Source organism: Tetrao urogallus (genome assembly GCF_951394365.1).
Source record: "Tetrao urogallus genome assembly, chromosome: Z".
NCBI classification, from domain to species: domain Eukaryota; kingdom Metazoa; phylum Chordata; class Aves; order Galliformes; family Phasianidae; genus Tetrao; species Tetrao urogallus.
Genome location: NC_136816.1, coordinates 26,571,572 through 26,597,095, shown reverse-complemented (window position 1 = coordinate 26,597,095; position 25,524 = coordinate 26,571,572). Strand labels below are relative to the sequence as shown.

General features: G+C 34.8%; 1 protein-coding gene across 1 annotated transcript in view; it reads right to left on the bottom strand.

The window, feature by feature from the left end:
• Nucleotides 1-25,524, bottom strand: part of FBXL17 (F-box and leucine rich repeat protein 17) — a gene marked incomplete at both ends in the record, with an annotated part of 274,001 nt that overhangs the window by 232,277 nt on the left and 16,200 nt on the right. The window contains one exon of the mRNA XM_079548625.1: nucleotides 25,259-25,390. Within this exon, the coding sequence (XP_079404751.1) occupies nucleotides 25,259-25,390 (132 nt within the window). The remainder of the gene's footprint in view (nucleotides 1-25,258; nucleotides 25,391-25,524) is intronic.

The following is a 25,524-nucleotide window of genomic DNA, read 5'->3' as shown; positions in this document are numbered from 1 at the left end:
CATGACATATATTCTACTTCCTGCTAAGGAAAAAAAAAAAGAAAAAAAAAAAAGTGGCATGGAAAAACATAAATACAATCTTAATATGTTGAGAAGTTTTATGGAAAAACAACTCTTAAGGCAAATCTGGTGGATGCAATATATTTCTCAAGACATCCAAATGAAAGAATCAACCAAAATTAATACTTTAATGAACTTGTTCAAATTCAAAAAAAGGTAAAAAGCACTACCATGTACCATGAACCTACAGGGAAAGAAATTCAAAAGGTTCTCATAATTAAAGGTTGACAAAATTAAACAACCACAGGGATGTTAACTACTTCTGAATTCACTTAGTACTTACAATAATTTATGCTTTTAGTACAGAAGAATGACCCTATAAACATACTAGTGTCAGATTGAAAACAAACATGAAATTTAAATATCTTAAAACTTGTCGTTATAGTATTTAACAGACTTGTGCATAACAAAACAATCATCTTTATTCACAATAAAAGGTGGTATAAACAAGATTTGTATGAGGTTAAGAGACAACCACTGCCTTCATAAAAAGTCCTACATGGATAGTTGTGACGATTACTACTTGATTACTAAGAGATTAATTCTTGTAAATATTAGAAGACCTTTAATTTAGTAGAGATTTCAAGTTATTTGTTATCTTTTAAATAAATTTTCTAATACATTACACACTTGGAATTCTTTTTCCCCAGATTGTTCAATGTATTTCATCACTTCCAATTTCCTTCTCTTTTACATTCAAAAATCCTTGCCTGTAATTAGTTGGAAACCTCCTAATGGGAAGTTTTCCTTTGTACTTACCAGTACGTAAAAAGCTTTGCAGAAAAGCATAATTTGCACAGAATGCCCTTCAAAATAGGACATAAATTCCTTTGATTGTATCTTAATTCGCAGTACATAACTCCACAGAAGCTTGTCTGTAGTACGTCTGCAAAATGTTTTTTTGGAATTTAAAAAACTTGGAGGCAATTTTTAAGTGCCCTCTTTTCCTGTGCTGGAAACTAGGTACATCTAAGTTTTCTGTAAACTAAATAGAAGTATGCAAAATAAATCCAGTTCCAGGCAAATACGAAGTTACCACACGGAAAAGAAACTGTGTCAGGTGAAAGTCAAGAGGAAACAAAGGAAAAGGCAGGAAAATAACAGCAAGATGAAGAAAATCAAAGCACAGATCGAAACATCAAAAAAGGACAGGAAACAATACAGTCTGTTCAACTTATTTTTGATTTTTTTTTTCCCAACCAGATTTGAAAAAGACCAATGTATTTGTAATGATTTTAAGAGTAGCAATACAATTATTGAATAGAAAAAATACAAAAGGTAACTAAGCAATCATTGGAAATCCTTTCTTAACTATGTTTACACTGTTTAATACCTAATTATAGGTATCAGATATAAACAAATTTAGGGGTTAATATTTGAATTTCTTTTAGCAACTATTACCTAAAATGTCTGTTTGATTGATGTTTACTTTCTCCGAGGTGTACAGTGCTATCATTAGCTTGTATTTACGTAATGAAAATACCAATCTATCTTTATTAAATTATTTTTTTTTAGCTTCACAACTGCCCAAATTTACCATCTAGAGAAGCTCAGATGTCTTCAGTATTCCTGCCAAGATTATGAATTCTCTTCTCAACAAATTATTTTGCTTTTTAGTGGAAAAAATCCTGCAATAAAGCAATTCTAAATAAAGTAAATTATTTGCACATTTGGAATAAAAAAAAAAAAAGAAGAAGGTTCCAAGAGTAAACATGAAAGAAGGCTTTACTTTCCAAACAAGATGAGGAAAGAAACAAGTCGCATAAATTTGAAACAAGCGTGGAGGTAGTGGGCATCCAAAAAGGAGAACATTATGGCCCAAAGGGTTTCATATTCTCTGCAAGTAATTATGCATTCATCACTATTAATCATTGCCGTTCTAAGCATAAACTAACTGCACATTAACTATGTAAGAGCAAGATGTAAAATAGTATGGAATAAAAACCAGATGTACATGCTCATCATGCCTATAAAAAGTTTTTATGAGAAAAAAAAAAAAAGCCTTTCGTTAAAAAAGAAAAAAATAAAGGGGAAAAAAAAGGAATGCCTCATCTGCCAAACCTACCAACCAGTCAGAACATTTCAGAACAACTAATCTAATAAGAAAAAGAACACTATTTCTAGATGCTTGAGAAAAACACCTAATACTAGAATTCTGAAGTGATTTACGAGATGACAAGTAACTCCATACAACATAATTCACTTAATGCAGAAGGCAATGTTATTTACAAAATTTGAGTAATTTTTAACTTATTTTTTCAAACAAAAGTTCTACTAAACACACAAAACTGGTATCACATTAAATAGCTCTAGTACAGTCCATGCTGATGTGAAGAATAAAATAAATAAAAGTAAAGAAAGTAAGAAGTCAAACAGTCAATTTCCTTCCAACGAGTGTCAAGACAAACTCCTTTTGGTTGCAAATCCAGACAGAATACAAAACAAATTTAGGAAGGCCTCAGTGGGGGCAGGGTGATACAGGGAAGTGTTAGGGTGTTACTTTTTGTCAATTGAAAGATTGTCAGTGCCTGAAGCTAGATGTATGAGGAGTCTGACGGCACTGCAGCTAAAGCTGCCTTAGGCTCTGCAGTTCACAGGACCTTTAAGATTTTGAATGCCACTTTATTTAACAATAACAAAGAAGTCATACATGTATTGTATCTAGATTTACCTAGATTATTATACAGAAGAAAGAAAACTGCATATAACCTCCTCTTGAAGCATATAAATGCATCTCGAGTTCTCTTTGTTGGTTAATTTCTAGTTCCTTCCCTGTAGCTCAGACATAAACAAACCAAGATTTTTTTTTTTTAAAGGAAAAAAAAAGATATACTGATCACAATTATTTTAAACTTTAAAAGTATTTAAGCTTTAAAACTGAAATGAAAGAGGTCAATTAATGTAAATGTAAAGTCTGAAAAGGTGCATGAATACTGTACTATTACACAATTAAGAATAACAGGCCTGCCACAAATGCATGATCTCAGAACACGCTTTAAACTATTGCAAATATTATTGTTTCTGTTAGTTCTGCACTGTCTTTCAAATGATTTCAGAATTGCACACATTTCCGTTTTGCTTAGTCAATACTTATCTATATTCTTTGAGCAAGTTTTACTTCATTTTTCTTCTAAGTTATCAGCAGAGATAATAATGTACTTGTTTACCATGTGAAATATCAGCAAGATCCAAACAGACACACTTCTAGATTAAAAAATGATAATACATTCATAAGACTTAAAAATGAGTTATAAATTTCTTTTAGACAGCAAAGAAAGTGTAAACTACAATTAGCAGCAAAAAGAATTGTGCTACTAAAGTTATATAAACTATCTGATTTTCAAATAATTTATTTGCTTAAGTTTTGTTTTGAAGAAGGCTATACAAGACTTACATGATTATTTGCTATTTTCAGAGTGGAAAAAAAATAACAGTTGAAATTTGATGACTCTAGCTGCTAATAAAAGTTTTGTTTTGTTTCTTATGGCATTTGCAGTATAAAAAAACCACGAATAACAAAAGATTGCAAAATATTTTTAATAAAATAAAAAAGAAATGCAAAAATGAGGAAGATTTTTCTAGCAAGTTTGCTTAATAAAATATGAAACTACATGATGAAACACCATGAAGAACCAGCAAAGGTATAAATTGAGTTTTACACGCATCTTCATAGGTACTTGAAAATTATTTCTTTTCCATGAACACCAACTACAGCACGTTATCACCATACTTGGAAACTTATCAAGTAATCACTTATAGCTGTTTTATAGCTGTCAGTAATACAAGAGCTGATATTCTGAAGTACAGTATTCACACATGTATTAATAAAAAAAAAAAAGTGTGCACTTCCATTACATGCTTCTGCATCTCCATTTCTGTTTAAAGAAATTGACAGATTTTAAAATTTTGAACAGAATGCAGAAACTGAGATTAAGACATGCCTTAATGAGTGCATTAACAGGAAAAGAATTTCCAGATCCTGCAGTTCTGAGTTAATCCACATGATATTAATTTCTACCGCATAGAAATTCATTAAACAGCTTAGAAAAGAAAAGAACTATAACAATTTATCATTTTCTTCAAGAAACTAAAATGAAACATTAATGTATTCTTTTTCCTTGGTCATCAAAATGAAACACCGCTGAAAAATTAATCAGTGAGACACTGCACTGGAAACAAAATACCGAAGGCCCGAACGTTTAGTTTCAAGCAGGAGTCTTATGGAGAGTCGTCAACTGCAAAGTTCATGTCAGCATTACATAGCAAAGCATCTTTAACTGCCTTACAGAAGTGGGAAATGAAAGTCTTCCCTCTCCACTCCAGTTTCCATCTTCAGCCATTCTCCCTGCATCAAAGGGAACAAGTGCAACCTGACACGCAAGGCCTATTCCCCCCAGTGCTCTGGCAGGTGCTACAGCCAGACAGAAAGCCTGTTTTCCACAGCCCTTTACCTTGTTTGATCGCTGGTTACTTTTGATCTGACACTGCCCTCACGCTAGTAATGACTTCCCCCTTGCAGAACCCACCTCGCATCTGTCACCCAGAATAAAGGGTATCATGCTGCGCCCTGACAAGGCCTATGGCCATCAGATGTGCTGCCAGCAAGAGGCTCCCCAGCTCCCACCATTTCCAATTCAGCTCCCTTTGTTCTGCTGGGTACTGAGGCCAGGGCACCAGCGACAACAGAGGGGATTATACGCCAGCTGTGAATCCGAGCCTTCATGAATTTGTATCTTTTCATCCTGGCTTCCTCGCCTCCTTAAATGCAGTGAACTTCATGGTGGTTACTATGAAAAACACATCTAACAAATGTTATGGAAAGTTTGTTTAAATCCTCTTTCCTTGGAAAGAAAAGCCAGTGAATGTCCTATAGTTAAATTGAGAGTTTTTTTGTTTTTTTTTCTTTTACTATTACTATTACTATTATTATTATTATTATTATTATTATTATTATTATTATTATTATTATTATTATTATTAAAGTTTTCCAACTGACATTGCAGGAGATCACTAAAGGCCAGCTGGCTGGTATCCTTCAAGAGACAGGCCAAGTGAGAGGAGGGATATGATTTTTGTTTTATAGGAAGAAGTATTTGAGAGCTAAATAAGTGAATTCTTTATGTCCACTTTCTCTTTGGAACTACTGTATGTCTTAGATGTAGGTAGAGAAAAATAAAGTAGGATCTTAAATCAGATCTTGTTACGTGGGGTTATATCAAAAAATGGTGAAAACAAACAAAAAAAGCAGATAGTACTACACTAAGTGAGGGAACAAGGAGTTTTCCTTTTAGGTTTTAATTGAAGGTAATCTACTTACATTTTTAGTTTGGTTGCATATATTTCAAAACTACAAAACTTTTTTACATCTGCAAGTCCAGTTAAAGAACTGAAATTCACATAATAAAGAATCCAATCTTGCTTAGAATCAGCACTAGCAGTGCAAATGATTATACTGAAAGTCCTAAACAAAAATGTTCTGACTTCTTTACTGTTGTATAATAATACTTTAAAGTCAGTATGAACTGAGCACACTAAAAATCTTTGGAATTAATTTTCTCTGGACTTAAAGTTGAGTTTAGGAAATGAATTTTATGAATTTCCAAATCTGAAAGCACACTTTCCCAAGAGCTGTACATCTAGCTAACATTAAAGACTTGGCATCGGTATTTCCAGTCATTATTTAACTGTTAGCAAAGTTCTAACAATTTTACCCATTTTCCCCTTAACTTTCAACTTTAAAATAATGACCATAACCTAACTAGAACAGCATCTGTCAAGGCCTAGTGAACTTCTTGTGACAAGATAATCATGTAAAGCAATGGTGCATCATAACCTGCTGACCTCCTGACACACATCCTGAAATACTTCTGAAATGAAGAGAAAGAATGCTGAGAAAACGATTTGCTTAATCTCTTACTCCTCTCCCATAAAAAAAAACTGCAGCTCCATATACCAACATCACTTAGTACTGAACATCCCCCAAGATCAGACAAAAAACACAGAAAGTAAGTGAAGATTCACTAAGAGATGGCTTTGTCTGACTTTCTTACTAATTCAGAATACTAAAATCACTGTGATCATGCAGCTGTGCATACTAGAGCTCAATAAAAAAAATAACAAAACACTGATTCTCAGGAGTTTTAGTACAAAAACGGCTACCTGAAATAAATAAATAAGTAAACATCTTCAATTAATGCCATATTATCTAATAAATGTATTTACTGCCGTCTATCCCTCACGTTATCTTTGTTGAATTTGTTTTAACCTAAAGAAGGGACTATTGGATGAACGTAACAGATACAAAATCAGATACAAAATAGGTCTTCAGGACAAAGAATGGGTGGATACTTAAAAAAAACTTTTAGAATTAAACTAGAACAGCTGATAGTTTTCTAATTTGAATGAAAATATGACGGTTTCATGAGAAGCTCTCATGAAAATGACAAAAACAATCACAAGGTCCATGGAAAGAAAAACAAAAAAGCATCTGAAGTACTTCTTGGCTTAACAGAACAAAAGGTAACAGAACACAAGAAGCAAACTGATGAGCCACCTTTGCATACAGCAAGAGTTCCATCACAGCCTAGGTGGCCTAAAAGGCAGATAATTAAAGTACTTTGGAACAGGAGGGGGCATGGAAAGGGAAGAAAAAACAAAAAACAAACAACAACAACAAAACTGTCAGATAATGAAAAAAACCCCACAAACTTACATTTTGCAGCCTTGAAAGATAATCAAAGCAGTAGGCATCTGGAGACTGCTAGCTACTTTTCCCATGAACAGTTGAAGAGTTCATTGAAATTTTAACTTCCATGGAAATGGAAGGCCAAGTACAAGAAGAAGGGACATTTTTTTCCCTGTCAAACGAGACTACAAACAGCACACAGACTCTGCAGCCTGGTATTGAGATGCATTTACCATGACTGAGCATAAAGTCATATCAATATAGGATTTAATTCAGGTTAATCTTTGTAAATCAGAGTAAATGGAAGTTGTCTAAACAAGTTCAGCATAATGCCAAGCCTGAGCCTTAACACATGCAGCAAGCTCCTATACATCCAGTACTATACTAATGGCTTGCGCTCAATAGAAGTACTGAACAGAATGTGTTTGTACATGCTACCACCACTGCAGCAAAACAAACAACAAAAAAATAACAAAACAACACAAAAAAAAACCAAAAACCACACACCAGCCCCTCTCCTTTACAGTTCAAATCCCAGTGAATAATTATTTTTCTACACAGCTACAGTCAGCTGAGTGCTCTTATCTGAGGGATTCCGGACAGTAATTTCTGACACGGAACAATAACACTTTCAGAGTTTTTTTGTTTGTTTGTTTGTTTTACACAGGCTAGAGGAAGATCCTTCCTAAAATTTATTGATTTAGTGGTAAACAAATTGACCTTGAACAAACTTGTGTCAATAACGAAAAATGTAAAACTGTGAAAGCGTATCAGACAAAGAGAAAAGTGCTCAACAGAAGGAACGCTTGAGGGAAAAATATCACTTCACTCAGCTTAAAAGGATCTCAGTAGCACTGAATAGCAACAGTGGGGAAAATTATGGTGTTGCATCATAATTGTGATCTACTATTTGAACTTGAGAAGAATTAAGGTAGCAAAGACAGAAGCCCTTCTTTGCCTTGGTTTACCAGACAATAAAATCCAAAATTCATTTTTAGAGAAATAGTAACTACCAGTAAATATTTGTTATAAACCACCTGCACTGTATAAAATAGTATTGGCCACAACTCATCCAATTTACCAAATAACGGTAACTGCTAAAAGTGCCAAGAGCTTTAGACAACATCACAATTCTGATGTAGCAGAGGTTTTTTTATCCTATATTGATGAATACAATTTACTTCAACTAAGCAATTTTTAAAATTAAAAAAAAAAAAGCATTTCACTGAAATCATTCAGTATTGATACTGAAAAAATGTATACAATGCACAGCTTGTATGTAGAAGGAGGAAAACATTTAACAATATATTAATGTTGCTGATTTAATGCTTTCAATTCCAACACTAATTCTAAGACAGTACAAATAGCAGATCCTTGATTGTGAATGGTTTGATTCTTCAGTATCTGTAATTCACACATACATTTTAGGTACCTGCTGGTTCATATATTAATACAGAAATAGTTTTAAAACCGACTCATAAAAAAATTCAGTGTAGTTGATAAAAATTAAAGAGTTAGTATAATATACTGAACTTACATTAAGCCCTCAGACTGCAAGTAAGTTAAACTTAAAAGTTTCCAAAGTTACGAGGTATCACCACTGACAGACACCTATCTAGTAGATAGTTCTTAGCCTTTACTCATTTGTCTATTCTAAAGATGGCTTTGTACAACTGAAGTATATTGGTAAATGCTCGTAAAATACATGTGGTAACATAGAACAAAACACAAAAAATGCAGTCAACAGAGTAGAAGTCTACTTATGAAAAAAATAGTCCCTGCCTAGCAGAGACTTAATAATTCATAGTTGGTTGCAGTGATATTTGTCCAGATGAATCCATTCATAATTCCTATCAGAGGATTACATGTTTTAAGATCCAATTCCCCATTTTTTCCTTTTGTGGAAGCAGTACACAAAATAAAATATTCAATAACAAATTTTTCCCAAGCTACTTTGCACCTTATGATCTGCATCTTTTATTCCATGTATTACTTCCGTTTAATTATTTTATCTTTTTTTACATACAAGATCATAAAGAGCAGAAATTCTGAGAAGCAATATTAATAACAATGTTCTGAAAACTGAGGTGGGGGGTAGTTCATTCTGGGACAGAGTTGATCACCACTCATCATTCCTCTCCATCAGAAGTGTGTCAGAACAGGCTATTGAACTAGATGTGTTTGGAGAGCAGCATTACTTATAAAAATGAGGCCTCACCTCAACTATAAGAAAAATCATGGAAAAACAAGTAAGAATAAAGTTTACAGCATCCCTTTATAAAGTAACTATTCAGTGACACAGCAGATATGATTTCTGAAAAACCACGCATAGTTCATTCAGCCTGAGGCTTTCCAGAATTTATTACACTCTTCAATCCCTGAGATGGATTCACTGACTAATCTAAAAAAAAAAAAAAAAAAAAAAACACGAAAAATTAAAAAACAATCATAAAATTTCACCAGACGGCAACATAACTCTTAACTGCTCCTAAGTGTTCCAACAGAAAACCACTGCAATTTACCTAAAGCTGCTAAAACAGAAGTTATATCATAGCATGGCACTTAGATCTCCAGCATATTCCATCAATTTTTGCTGTGGGGATGGAAAGCCATTGAAGAAATTGTGTGAACTCTTCTCAAACCATTGCATCTGATGTTAGATTAAAGATAATAGAAAAATGACTTAATCATTTTTCAACATTTCTCACTTACAATCACAAATTAAAAAAAAAAAAACAACACACATATGGGAAACAAATAAATAAACAAAATTGACAGCTTGACAGCTTTTTTTGATTCTTTACTTAGAGCAGCCCCTCCCATCTTGGCAGAGCAATTTCAAGTAGTCTTCCAAAACATCTCAGCTCCTCCCAATGGAAAATATCCACATTATACTTACACCTTGCCATGATACATTGCTGTACAAACTATCTAAGCAGTCCTTCTTGAAGGACTTGTAACACAGGCAATGCAGACAGAAAATAAAAATATTACTTTCCTTTCAAACCTTGGTTTGAATACAAACAAGCTACACTTCTCAGAAGGCAAATAAAAAGTAAATTGCATATTTCATATCTTGGTGATGTTCTCTCCCAAAATTCAGTTTTGGGAAAATCAAGGATAAAAAGGCTGGCTGTTTTCCAATTTACATGCAAAAGATTAAAGCATATTCCTCCCTCTCCACTCTTTTTTTTTTTTTTCCCCAAACTTTTCTAAGCAAAGCATCTTGCTTAGAAATCGCAGGGAAATTTCTGTTCGAAGTAATCAAGGAGTGAAAATTATAAGCAATGGAAAACTTAAGGTCTTAAAATCAAATACTTGTACTGTTGTGCAGCTAATAAAAATATGCACAGATGCCAAAACTAAATGAATTGATATTTAATTAATAACTTTTTTTTTTTTTTTTTTTTTTTTTTTTTTCCAAAATCACAGTTGTTTTTCCAAAAATACTGATTTGTGGCATACAACAGCAATTACGTCTTACACTTACTCATTTAACTTTTCCGGACAACAAGCTTAAATTAAGCAAAACCATAAGCATAAATCTTCTGAATACAACTACAAACATGTTAAAAATAATAACAGCAGCAATAATTATTTTCTTCCCCTTTTCAGTGTAGTTCAGTAGAGAAAAATAATTTTCAGTGCTCACCTCAAATATATACTTATGAATTCACTTTTACAAATTGGAGGAATTGAACGCTACTTTTAAGACAGTAAAATAGTAAAATTTGTCAGAAACAATTATTCTGAAGAATTAGACAGATGAAAAATAATTGTACTCTGCTGCGATGAACAGTAAGTAACAATTGTCCTAACAAACACAGTCATAGAATACCAGCATAAAGAATGATATAAGCAACATTTACAGGTGAAAGAAACAGTTGGAGAACAAAATCATGTGCCAAAGTTTATAAATTTTTAATCTGCCTTTGCTTTTTTTTATGCAGATAAATTTAACTTCTTTCATTGGACAGCTTCCTCAAAGTACTGGCAGTAGAAAGAGGTAAAGCATGTTTAATTCAAGAATAATCTATTAAAATTTATTTTTGAACTACTGGACACAACTTATTTTTATTTTTTGCAAATTTTCCTTCGAAATATAAACCCCATATCATTAGAGAATGAAATTTTTGAATCCTTGCTCTTCAAATAATACACTAAAAATAGTGGAGCATTTTTATATGCAACATATTACAAAAATTTCTGCACAACCAGTAGCATCTGAATCATCTGCAACCAACACTCTTTAGCTCAAACCTGTATATCACAAATACCAAGTTTTCAACTGTTCTTTATATATATTTTCTATCTCGATCATGGTTACTTATAACTCATTATATTACTTATATCTCATTCATCATCAAGGCAATTCAAGACCAGGAGTAAGTGGAAATAGTTCTACACACATGAAAATATCCACGTCTCACAAACAATGAAAACAGTTTATAACAACACCACCATTTACATTTTTCTGTTTTATTAAGTAAGTAGCCTAGATCTGATGAAAATGCTAAAAATAGGTATCTGGATTTTGTTATTCCTCGTTACAATGCTCAGTTAAAATTAGTTAAAACAAAAAACTAACAAACTACCCTTATGCTCCTGTTCTCAATTTTCTAAAAGTGTCTAGCTTTATGAACAAAGTACACTATTATCATCTTCATAGGATTAGAGCAAACAGTCCCCAGAGATTTTCAAGGTGAGGCTGGATAAGGCCCTGGGCAACCTGATATAGCTTTGATGTCCCTGTTCATTGCAGGAGAGTGGGACAGATGGCCCTCTGAGGTCCTTTCCTACTCTAAGGATTCTAACTCTATGATTATATAAATGCCAAGTTACTGTAAAAGCAAAAGCTATTCATTAACACAGACACTTTTTACATTGCCTCAACAAGATTTTATTTTATTTTAGGGAAGATGTAGATACACAGATAGGTCAAAATCACACATTAAAAGCTATCACTGACTTAATTCCTACTTATACATAAATGTATCAAGAGAGAATACGAAAGAATAACAGTATCTCTCCCTATCTACACAGGATGCTCATTCTTTTACATAACACTTTTCAGTACAAGTAGAGATGGCTTTACAGGAGAGGAAAACAATAATCTACATGATGATCAAAGACACACAGAAAACCTAGAGTCAAAAGGGACTCAAAGGGATAGAGGCCAACCCCTGGCTCCACACAGTACCACCCTAATTCAAACCCTTTCTCAGAGCATTGTCCAAACACTGAGCTCTGGCCACTCAGGGCCATGTCCACACCCTCTGGTGAAGAACCTTTCCCTAATACACCCCTGACACATCTCAATGCCATCCCCTCAGGCCCTGTCACTGTCACAGAGAGCAGAGCTCAGCACTGCCCCTCCACTCCATGTGAGGAGCCGCAGCCGCCATGAGGGAGCCTCAGCTCCCATGCTCTGAGGTGAACAAACACAAGGGGCCTGTGCAGCTCCTCACACAAATTCCCCTCTAGGTGGTTCACCATCTTTGCAGTGCTCCTTTGAACGCTTTTTAACAGTTTTATGCCCTTCTTACATTGTGACACTGTATGAATCCTTCTTTGCTTTTTGGCTCAAATCTTGCTTTCTGAGGTATTTCTTGTGATAAGACTCTAGGAGATGAGAGATGGGTGTTGCCGTGTGGCAATCAACATAATTGTGTGGACAGTTTTACATCTTTGGAGCTGTTTGCCTTCAGAAGATAGTGCTCAGGACTGTTTACTGGTGGAAGACCTAGACTGTGACCAAATAACTCCTGTTTGCTGTGGGAGACTGGGCGATGATGCCACTGTATCCTGTGAAGGCAAGATACAAGTTGGCACCTCCCTGATGCTCCCTCTTATCTGCTGGCAAGGCCAGGAAGACAGGAACAAAGGAGTTTCCTGCTGAGATCCCAGATCCAGAAGCTGCCACTCCACGGAGAGCTGACTCAACCACTTTGGATTTGAGCTGTCACTCCAAAGGGAGCTGACTGGACCATTTTGAAACCGTTGAAAAGGGGCCATCATCACCATGGTCACCATTGTTGCTACCCTTGTAGTCACTAACAGAGCAAAAATGCCCCACGACCCACCGCTACCAAGTATCAATGACTGAACTATGAACCTTGCTGGATTCATGTTGGTGACTATCTCTCTCTTAAGAGAGATAAAGACTCCTTGCTTCTTCTTTCCTATCTTTCCTATTGCCTTCCTTCCCTTTCCCATTACCCTAATTCATAATAGTGTCCATCCTCACCCTCCCCATTTCCCCAATTAAGATTTATAATAAACTGGTCGGACCAACATTTGAATCGTTGTTTCTTAATCTCACGCCGGGTATATAGATAATAAAAGAACCTCCTCTCCCTCCTATGAATTGGAGCGAGACAGACACCCAACCTGCACCCAGTGCTGGAGGTGAGGCTGTGCAGCACAGAGCAGAGTTGACAACCCCTCCCTCTCCCGGTGGCAGTGCTGGGCCCGGTGCACTCTAGGGTACAGCTGGCCTTTTGGGCTGCCACTGCGCACTGCTGGCTCATATTCAACTCGCTGTTATCCAGAGCCACCAGATCCCTTTCTGTGGCACTGCTCAGTCACAAATACTGAAAACATTCAGAGTTGGCTGTGAGTTCATCATTAACACAGTCACAGCCCTTCATATTCAAGGCTCCAGTGGTCCCAGAGCCCATCATCAGTTTTGAAGACAGAGCTGAAGAATGCATTAAATGTCTCTGCTTTGTCAATATGAGATAAACATCCTCTTCCAAGTAACAGACCGATGTCATCTTTGGTCTTCCTTTCACTCTTAATAAAATTTTAAATGCCCTTTTTATTGTCCCCCACAATTGTCCCCTCACTTTTAACAGAGCTTTAACCACACAAATTTTCTCCCTACAATGGTGAACATCATATCTGTAATCTTCCGTATCTCTCTACCTCACTCACTTCCAGTGTCCATACGCTTTATTTTCCTAAGATCAAGAATAGTAAGATCTCTGTTCTTCCAAGTCAACTTTCTATCCCACCAGCTTGACTTCTTACATTTTGGAATTTACAGAATCATAGACTGGCTTGGTTGGAAGGGAATTACTTCAAGGATCATGAAGTTCCAACACTGCCATGGGCACAGTTGCCAACTGCTTGATCATGCTAAAGCAGTTAGCCCAGGCCCCATCTAACCAGGCCTTAAACACCTCCAAGGATGGGGCATCCACAGCCTCCCTGGGCAATTTGTCCAGCACCTCACCACTCTCTCAATAAAAATCTTCCCTCTGACATCTAATGTAAATCTCCCTTCCTTTAGTTTATAAACACTTCCCCTTGTCCTATCACTATCTACGCATGTAAAAAGTTGTTTCCCTCATGTTTATAAACTCCATTTAAATACTGGAAGCTGCAATGAGGTCTCCCTGCAGCCTTCTCTTTTCCAAGCTGAGCAAGCCCAGCTCCTTTAGTCTGTCTTCATATGAGTGGTGCTCCAGCCCATCATCTTCATGGCACTGTCCTCTGGACCCTCTTCAAAAGCTCCACATCTTTCCTATGTTGGGACCCTCTGTGTTGCTCTTCTGATGGAACTATTATATCACCGGCATTCTGGGCGGCAAGCCCTCTCTGCTGGCTGATGTTAGGTTTTTCATCAACCAGGACCCCTAATTTCTTCTCAGCAGGACTACTCTCCAGAAGTTCTTTTCCCAGCTGGTATACATTATCTGGGACTACCTCAACACATGTGCAAAAACTGTGCACATTGCTATGCTGAACCTCAGTAGGTTCACAAGGAATTGCTCGCTCCTGTACACTTGAGAGGTAGTACCTAACAAGTGACCAGCACTGATGGACCTCAGTGCCTTCCAGCAGCTTCCCAGGTGACCGTGATAACTAACAGGTCCACTGAAAAGCTTGAATGAAGACTGTTCTCCCTATATCCAGAGTAAAAGAATTCATGGCAGTTTTTCTCCTATCACCAAAGAATTTACATTCAACTACTTGTGATCTCTATGGTCAGTAATCACTTCACTGATAAGATCCTCTCTGTTCACAAGTTAGAAATAGGAGAGCACCTTTCCTAGTCTTCTCTCTTAGCATCTGTACCGGGAAACTATCATCAAGCTGTAGTAGGAATCTTCTGGACCCATTTTCACCAGCTGTATGGTATTCCCAGTTAAAAGTTTGGCAAGCTGAAATCATCCAGAAGGACTTAGTTTCTTACAGAATAATTCATTGCTACAGTCATCCTGTATGGGTGGCCTATAGCAGACTCCCACAATGACATTCAATGTATTTGCTTGTTCCTTACCCAGATCCTCTCAACCATGTAACTGCTAATGCAAGGAACCATACAGCCCCACCCGTCCCTTACACACAGCCATCCTCCAGCCCCCTCACGTGCTCAGCCTGTCCCTGTTGAGGAGACCAGACTTATCCACTGTGACTCATCAATCACAGATTTCAACTCCCACCACATTTCACTTATGTCACTGATATTTTAATTCTGGGACTGAGACAAAACTCCATGTATGTTACTCAGTTAAATAGCACCACACAGTAACATGACTAAACTGCTAACTGCATGAAAACCAAAGTAAACTACTGCCACGTTATCTGAAATATTCCTGCAACAAAAAGACATGAAATTATCTTCCAAGTTAGAGGTTTGAATTTCCAGATTATTTCACACACCCCAAAGATGAGTAATATGGTGGAGAGACAGGACATCACAGCCCTACCAGATATAATCACAAAACTTTGCTACCTTGCACCAAAAAAGTAACTTCACTTAAAGAATGATCACATTGTCTTCATTTGTGTAATACCACAACTATGAAAGTATCACCATTCAAGTTTAAAATTCACTGCTCAGATATATTTTCTACTAGCAAGAGAAAGCAGCCACTTATCTGTACAAGCACTGGAGTCCCATGAGTTTTATATCATTTCAGTGAGCACTTGTATCACAACTGAAGAAACCAAAAGGTCAGCTATGGTAGCCCTTCTGTAATAGATTATGTGCAATGCCTTTCTCAAGAGAGATAAAACTCCTACAGTAGAAAAACAGTAGAAGGAAAATCTACACATCTACATATTGTGAAAAAAAGTTTTATCTTAACTCAGTGGTATCATAGATAAGGCTCACACCTGCACAAGAAATTAAGACAGTCAAACCTATACTCCATTAATAAAACTTCTTTAAAAACCCAGAAAACTGTACCTCATGATACATTCCTGACAATAAATAATTCTCTGTTTTGATTTTAACTCAAAGGCATACTGCTTCTACTCCATTTAAACATACTGCAACATTAGTTGATGGAAATTTGTTACAAATACTTCAAAATCTGGAGTACGTATCACAAATGAGCAATATGCACTGTAGAATGCTTTTCAGGCTCAAAAGTACTTAAGCCATGGAAAAAAAGAAAAAAAAAAAAAAAAAGAAAAACAAGACTAGCATGATAACAGCTTTTAAAGGAAGACGTAATTTTCTAAGATAGTCTGAGATGCAATGAGCAGTCCTAAAGCCAGAAGAAAATGGTACCAAGCATAGCTGTTTTGAAGCACAAAAGAGAAGCTTCTAAAGTAGCCACCATTAAGATTTTCTTCAGAAATGTCTAACACAGAAATTCTCAAACACTATTTCATTCTAAAAATTCACATTTCAAATAATGAGAACTCTGTAATTTACTTACTTACAGTATGCATTAAAATCAACCAATTTCAACGATACAAACCTCTTCTACATCTTACGCAGTATATGTTTCCTGTTTATTCTTAAGTAGTCCTTGCTATTTTCTAGAGGCTGCACAATACTAACAGCTATCTGAAGTAATGTAAGGAACATTGCCCTATCTCCCTCAAAAAATAAGCCAAAACAAACAATTCAGGTAACTGCAATACATCCCAAAACTATTTACTACTTAAGTATACATATAAATATGGAAAAAGTTAAAGAATTAAAAAGTTCAAAGATGATTGTAAAGGAAATCATTAAATTGTTTTCACAGTAGTCCCTTTTGAAGATGGAAAAAAATAAAAAAATCTCCAAACATTAACAGGTTTGGAAACTCAAAAAATACCTGCAAAGATGTATCAAGAGTCGCAGGCAAAGCAGATTTTTCCATACAAAATAAACACAATTTCTGCAAGTGTTACATTGTTGTAGCAGTCTGCACACAGGCTAACTCCTCCCTGGTGCAAAATTACAGACTATCAGAAGTCCTGGAAACAAATCCTTCTTTGGGAATGTGACATTTGCATTAACAAGGACAACAGCTGATTAACAGCTACACCTGTAACAGTACCACTATAAAAATGTTAGAGACTCACAGATGCCTTTCCACCTTACACAGAATTCAGCTCTCAAGAGCTGTACAAATATCAAGTGACACAATCTAGGTAGCCTTTTACTTTCAGCCATAATCAGCAAGGTAAGTGCATTTCAGAGCACCTATTAGTACATTTTTGTTTCATTCTCAATTAATCATTCTGAAACCAATCAGAAACAAACTTACTCTTAGTTCTTATATAAATTAGGCCTCCAAGTATCAGTACATTTATGATATTTAAGCTCAAGTTATATAATATTATCAGTACCAACCTTTTTTACTTTACCCTTTGAAATATCATAGTGTGCCTTTTTAGTTTAAATATTCTCTATACCTAAGCAGAAAAAATATTTTAAAGGCAAATAAACATTTGCCATTCATATTTTGTCTTTTGTCGTTGTTGTTGTTACAATTTTGTAACACGGGGTTCTCTTGTTTTTACTTTTACATTTTCACAGTTTATAAAGAAAACATGCTTACTTCATTCTTCTATATTTATCGTATCAGTTAGAGATAGAAGGCCAGCACAATCTTTTCTCAGCAAATTATTTCCATTGTCAGTCTAGAATCACAGAATTTCCTAAGTTGGAAGGGACCCACAAGAATCATAAAGTCCAGCTCCTGAGCATGCACTCCTAAGTTAACATGCCTGACAGTTATATATTATTTCCTGAACTACTAAAATAATGTTTTAAAATAATTTAATAGTTTTACAAAATGACTTCTGAATAGTACCAGGAGAAGGTATAAACTTTACTGGGAAAAAAAAAAAGGATATGGGGACACAATTGTGCAAGGAGACCAAACAACAGTTACAGGTGCAAGACCACACCATGCAGAATAGTCATTATGCCTGTCCAAATGGATAAAAACTGTGAAAACTAAAAGAATAAAAAGTTAAAATGCAAAACACAAGAAGGGTGGGGGGGGGGGGGGAGGGGGGGGGGGTACTAAGCTAACAAACCTCAAAAAACTGGGGCAAAGCTGTTCAAAATTAGATACAGTTAAGTAGGACAGTATCCATGGTTAAAAGTCCACAAAATAATAGTTTCTTAACCATTAGCATTCTGGATTAAAAGAATGACAACTGAAAGACAATTGAAAATTTTATAGCAACTAAGGCTGGAATTTCTAGATGACTGTGTAGAAGCGGAACATAAAAAACAGTGGTAGTTACAGATAATAATTCTACAACAAAAGTGTGAACATAAAAACTTACGTATCTTGTGCTCTGATGTTGTAGTTCAAAAGTTAAGCAATTTAATCCTGTCTTGAAAAAGACAGTATTTAGGACAATTTCTGCAGTTCATCCTTCATGCCCTTTAGATATATGCCAACAATGTTAATATTCTGATGAACACAACCAACTGGAAGAGCAGTTGATGATATCCATCGGAGACCATGAATATTGTGTCCATATTGAATATGGAAATTGCTAGAGCTTCCCCCACTATACCTAACAACATGCAAGGTTTGGGCTCTCTTACTTCATATTTTATGTACAGCTACATGTAGGTTCTCTGGTGAAACAAAGTGTCAGAAATTGAACATGTTCATTTTTTTAGCTTCATAAGGAAGGATAAAAAGCTCAGATGAAATTTGAGATGAATAGATGATGTAAACAAAAATTCTTGTCTGCTGTTTGTTTGTTTGTTTTTTTAACATAACATTGTCTTTGTCCTCAACAAAAAAAAAGACTTGTATCATCTTTGATGGATGCAAATTACCAGTATTTTAAAATAATGAAACTGACAGCTTTAAGGATTTGCTTCACAACACCACACTTGCTATCTCTTTCAGCAAGAAGCATCACAACTCACTGGAAGAAATATTATCAATTTTGATTTATTACTTATCCTCAGGTATATGACTGAATATTTTTTACCAAGAACAACATGGATCAAGATGAAAAGTTAACAAGTGAAGAACTACAAGTCATTCATCTGAAGTTTGTCAGTATTCTCTTCTGCCACAACATATAGACAGACTGAAAAACAAACAAACAAACAAACAAAAAAAAAAACCTACAGAAACAAATTTGGAAATTTCTGGCACAACTCAATTTAGATAACACATTCTATTAAAGCTCATATTTTTAATGAAAAGATTTCTTATAGCAGTATCACAAAATTTCTATGACCAAAGAAGTCACAAGTAATAACATCTGGTTACTTGACTAAAATGGCAATCAAACACAATCAAGCAATCCAAGAGGCTCCGTACCCAGCTACCAATCCCTGGCCATAATTTTTTTTTAATCATGTTAAAAGCTTAAATAATTTATTCAGCAATAACAACAAAGACACCCAAGCAAATAAAAAAAGTGCCTACTCCAGTTTAATTGAAATCTATTATGTCTATAAAAATGTATATACATCTACCCTACAAAATGAAAATAAAATATTTTGCTTAGTTCAGTAACTATTTTAGTAATCAGACTAGATTGTAAAATCTATTAATTACTAGAATCCATGAAAAGAAACATAATTTCACCATATACATCTTTTTCACTATAGCAATTACATATTACTGCAGAGGTTTTACTGCTACAATAAACACCTCTTTTGAAGTCAAGTGCTCTTGCAACTTAATATTAATTTCATTTTACTCGCATTCATTCTTCTTACATAATAAGCAGGTCAAGTTAAACAAAACACTACAACGGTAAATTGTATAAGTATCTTCTGAGCTGAATACTGATTTTTTTTCTATGTTAAGCACTTAATAAAGCTGAAAAAACAAACAAACAAATGAAAGGGAAAAAAACCAAGTAGGACAAAAAAGTCAAACAAAACAAAAACAAACCAAAATTAAACCGCATGCCCAATAAATACAGAAATATCCTACAAATACTACTCATTTCTGTATCTCCATTGCTTTTGGTATGTGTTTAATTTGCAATACACAACGTCTCTCAATATTTATGCAGGAAGCAGAAAAACTGACTGATATTTAAAATATAGCGACTGCCATTTGCTTTCGCCTTTTTCACATTATTTCTGTCCTTTGTATTTGTACCCAAATCTTTAAATTTTTGTCACTATGTTGACCTAAGGCAAAAAAAAAAAACAACTTTTCTCCTACATAAAGGCAGTATCTATCACAAGCAGTAACATAAAGCCTTGTTAGTGGTATGATATCTAATTTCATATAAAAGTTCACAGTGCTTTGTTTATGTTTCTCAACTACTGTTTTTAACTCACCACACACAACCTAACCAGGTACTTTTGTTTTTCAAACAAATGTAAACACAAAAATAATAATAAAATCCATATAGAAGTGCATAAAAGTAATGTAGTTAATTAGATGCAGTATCATTTGTTTTCAAAGATTACTGATATTAGGATAGTCAGTAGTCGTCCGGAAGTTTCCTGTTTTGTATTCCTAACTACGCCACCCCCGAAGATGCTGACCTTGAAGGAGGCACTGATTCAAACCAGCATTATTACTGCAGAAAGTGCTCTTGCCTAGGAAAAGGTGAAAAAGGAACAGCTGGTTTTCTTTAGGGTTTCACTTAGAATCTCCAGAAGCAGTTAGTTTCAATTAATTCAATACACACTCAGTATATCTGGCATAGATGTACGCATGTCCATCCTACGCTCTTCTATTTTAAAATATTATAAAATATCCCACAACATCCCAAAATTCTACCCAATGCTTTTCTTCCTCTTCATGAATATTTAATGAACTACACATTAGAAATCTTTTGAAGTACTTCAGTAACAATACACATAAATGCACTGCAAAAGTCAAATACTATATACTTGAATAAGCTTTACTATAAACCAGTTGCCAACATTCTGAAGACACTTAAGAACTACTTAAACAGTGATCCTGACAGCCGAAGCAAAAAGAAAATAGGTTATGCAGTACCAGCACAGCATTCAGAAATTATCTGCTTTGTGTTGGTAATGTACGGTATCGAGGGTTTCAAGTCCTATACAGAGTCAATATCGCCACCTAGGGGTGAATACGAAGTATCGCATTTATTGCCAAATTACTTACCTTTTTGGTGTAAGAAAGACAAAAACAAACACCTTCCGTTTTATTTTTAATGATTTTTTTAGAAGGAAGTCTTTTACACATCTTAAGCATAATAGGTTCACTCAAACATAATGGTTATAGTTAACACAAAATTATATTTTAATTACTAATAAAGTACTGATCTTTAAAAACAACATTAAGAAATCATCTTTAAAATATTTATTATAACAATTATTACAAATTAATTATAGTAAGTTTTCATATATATGGAGCATGAAAACACCAATTTGGCCAATAAGGCAAAATTTTGTCACATGGAAAAGCAAGCTGCTTTCTACTCAGAGTAGACAGTGTTCCTGGACAGAGCCAGAAAATAAACAAGCGACTGAAAGCGTGGCTAATACACTACAACTGCTTTAATGAAAGTATCTGGGAAGTCTCAAACAAATCATTTATCTTTAAGCCATTTACTTTAAAAGACCCTGTTATTGGGCTGGGAGAAATATCATCAGAATTCCAACTGTAGTAGCTTCAAGTATCATTTCCTATCTATCCCTAACCAAATTCAAAAATAAAAGACAGTGAGGGAAGAACGTATAGTAGTAGGAAAGCTGTCAACCTCTCATAACATCTAAATCTTCATCTGCATTTCCTTTATCCTTCAAAAGCTAGTTCACCTAGTAACAATCAAAAAACAGACACTGCGTGAAGTAGGAAGGTACAAATCTACAACTTCCACCTGCTAGGCATAGGCAACCACTGTTAGTATAATTTTAGCCATTAAGTCACTATGTTAAGAAAAAAAAAAAAATCACTGTGAAGAATCAACACAGTTATGACGAGAAAGATTTTTCCCATCTCTAAAATACAGCTATCAAATTGAAGTCTTTTCAGAATGACAAAATTTAGAGTTTAAACATGGCTTGTATGAAATTGTTCTGGAGACACATCTTCTACTTAGGCTCTGTAGTCACTAACTTTGCATCTCCCACAAAGAAATCACAAAACCTTTTAGAGCTCATCCATCATGTTATTTCTCAGGCTGAATATTGTATGTAAATATGGAGCAGTTCTCCGATTCTTCAACAGGAGCCAAGTACTTTTTCCTTGGTAGTGAAAGGTAAAAAGAGTTTAGCAGAAAGAAACAAAAAGCTAACAATAAAATTTACCAATTCATCTTGCACCTTCTTCATTCACATCAATCATTCACACGAGGCAAATGTGAAACTTATACTTGCAGAATTTAATCCCAGTGAAGAATATAAAACATTAAATCCAACAAAACTCAAGAGGTTAGGAGGGTTCTTAGCACTGCCTGTTCCTCTCTTTACACTGATCTTCTGTGAGATAGGTTGATTATATCAGACTGTTTTGAGAACAGGCAAGGAAAAATAACTGTATGGGAACTACTGAATCATGGCCTGAATCTGTGATTGATCACCTGAGACAAGCAATGAGTCAGCCCTGAGAGCACAGGTGAAGGCAATTCACCTGTGGTACTGGAAGGGGCAGAGCCTGGCTCCACCTCTCCTAGACCCATTTAAGAGCTACCACAAGGGAAGGATCTCTTTTGGATACTGCTCCTCTTGGAGTCTTCTCAGCAAGCCTAGGACAAGGGTAAGTTTTCTATCCATTCTTTTTTAGTGTGATAGCCTGTTTATAAACATCTTATTTATAACATCTGTGTATTCATTGATTACACAATAACTTAACTGACACACTTCAGAAGGCTCGTGAATTTTTGTTAGGTTCCTCATTCAGCCAGTAGGCGTCAGAAAGGTTTTGCATACAATTACTCTTCCTATGAAAGGACAGAGAGGAAAAAAAAAAAGTTTTGAAGAAATACAAGGCATAAACAACAGCCTTATATTGTAAGCTTACTTCCTCTTCACAATTCTTTCAAACTGTTTATTATTTATAGCTTTCACTTATTATCATTATGTAGTCAGTATCTCTAAGGAAAAAAAGGATCTATTTTTTTCTGTGAAATTCTAGTATATTAAACAATCAGAACATAAATTCTTTCTGTGTTTCTGCTCAGCATTTTGGTAGTGGAGTTACTTAGCAACAGCTAAAGCAACAGAATGGTGTTCACCAATCCACCTTTCACTGCAAACTAACACTTACAAAGGCATTATTTAGCTGTTGTGTGTCTCTTGATAGATGTATTTTTGAAGTAAAAAATCCATTAGCCTGAGACAAGCCTACATGAAAACGCAGCCATCATGTACCATCTACAATGTGCTCCAGTTTAAAATTAGTAAAAATTGCCCATAAGATACACATGACTTTAAGCACCTCTGAAAAAAAGGGAGGAAGAAAGTATAAAACATAATACACAGACACAATATACAGAAGTAACAGAAGAATTAATTTTAAAAGATTTAACAAGAAGAAAAAACATCCAACAATCTATGTACTTCATACTGCAAACAAACCAAGGCTGTATGTCAAGGACACCTTCTTGCCATAGAATATTAGGATTTATAAAAAAATTATTGTTTAGTTCAGGAATGAATATACCCAACTCCTTCCAAAACCATCCTCTTCACATAAGAGTAGGAAACAAGATGTATCACAACAACTATTAACAGTAGTTTTATTTTAGAAGACAGTCAAGAACAAAAAAAAAAACACACAGAAATTAACAAAGCAAGTAGTGGATTAGCATTTACAACCAAACATTATTCTCTTTAAAGCTAACTATATGAAATTAAGGAATTCTTTCTTCTTTTAATTATGGAAAGTAGGAAAGTAATAAATCATCAGTTTACAGAAACAAATACAATTTGTCTTTCTTCATCATATGAGATTGAGGTTCTTGAACAGAAAGATCTGAAAATACCCTGCCCCAACGAAGTGAAAAGATTGGCAGTTTTAGTGGTTTTGTCACTTGGTGGAATCATCTATGAATAGTTTATTATAGAGATTCAATCTCCTGAAATTCATAATGCAGTCTATTTCATGTTTACAATTGGTAAAGAGCTGAATTTGGACTTTACAAAGCTAAACTGAACTCTGCCAAAACATAGTGGGCAGCAGTTTAAATAAAATTTAAAATTAATACTTTCATTAAAAAAACTGTGCAAAACCTGAGTTCTGATGAACTACTTGACAAGCCTTTAGAAGTGCTGAAATAATAAAAGTAATACTTGATTCATTTGAGAATAGATGATAGATTTACAAGGACTTACTTTGACAGTACTGAAAGAGTTCCTTTTTTAACTGGAGTGAGGAAAGCAACTAGGAACACTATTGTTTTTTTTCCCTTTGAGCTGTTTTTGAGATCTGTTTTGGCTATTATCTGCTATCTCTCAAATACCTACAATTTGGTGAAAACAAAAGAAATGCTACTTTTAAAAGAGAAACTCTTCTCAAATTTCATAACATCTTAAGCATTGTGTTTGATGATTTGAGACAACATCAAATGACTCAGAGTACAAAGTACACTGTTTGCTTACAAGCAAAATTGTAAAAAGAAGAAAATTTATTCGTTCCACTTCACCAGTTTTCAAACTTAAGGTTACAACACTGAAAGTTAAGAATTCAGATGTAAGCAAACTTTTCTACTTGCATTCTAAAAAAAAAAAAAAAAAAAAAAAAAAATTAAATATATAAGTGAACAAAGCCAATGCTTTAGTATACCACTTAATGGAAACTGGCCTTGAGCTTTAGAAACCGTCTCTTCAGAGCTCCCTCACTGTGATTAGGACACAAGACACACACAGTACTCCTCAACACTACTAACAATTCTACCAGCACAGGCGCACTGCTCTACTGCATCCTGATGAAAAAGTGACATATTTCAAGAAAAGATAATGTATGTTTTATTTGTAGTCAACAACATAACCTACTGAAATCTTTAAGTCTGTATAAATTTGCACTGCACTGTAGAAAAACATATTGATATAAACAAAAGAAACACCTGATATGTACTAAATTTTCTCCCATGGAAATATCTACCCAATGCTTTTACTGGAATGTCCTGTCAAAAAGCTAGTTATTGTGTGTCTGAAACAGCATTAGTTTAACATGTACTCAGAGTCACCTTCTGAGCTATGTCTGTAGAATCTACATTTTCTTATCTAAAAGAAGATTGTAGATGTTCTTTAGCAGTGAAATGCTTAAACAGACCAAGGTATTAAACTAACAAAAAGCAAGGGAAAGCTTTGACAATGACAATGCCATGAGGAAAAAAAACTTGACATATACTTACTAATTTGTTTTCTTGCATGTATATTCTTTGCAACTTCAGGCAGCCTTTAGCTATAATAATCATTCCTTCATCAGAGATCTTGTAACACTGACCAAAATGAATGTCTTTCAATTCTTTGCATTTTGAACCCAGCTGTAATTAATGAAATCAGAGCAAGTATTTAAAAATAAAGGAAAAACAATGTTTGACTGAACTAGAAAGTGACGGTAGTTAAGATTTCTTTTAATTCCTGCATTCCCCTTAAAATCATCTCTATTTGCAGTCTG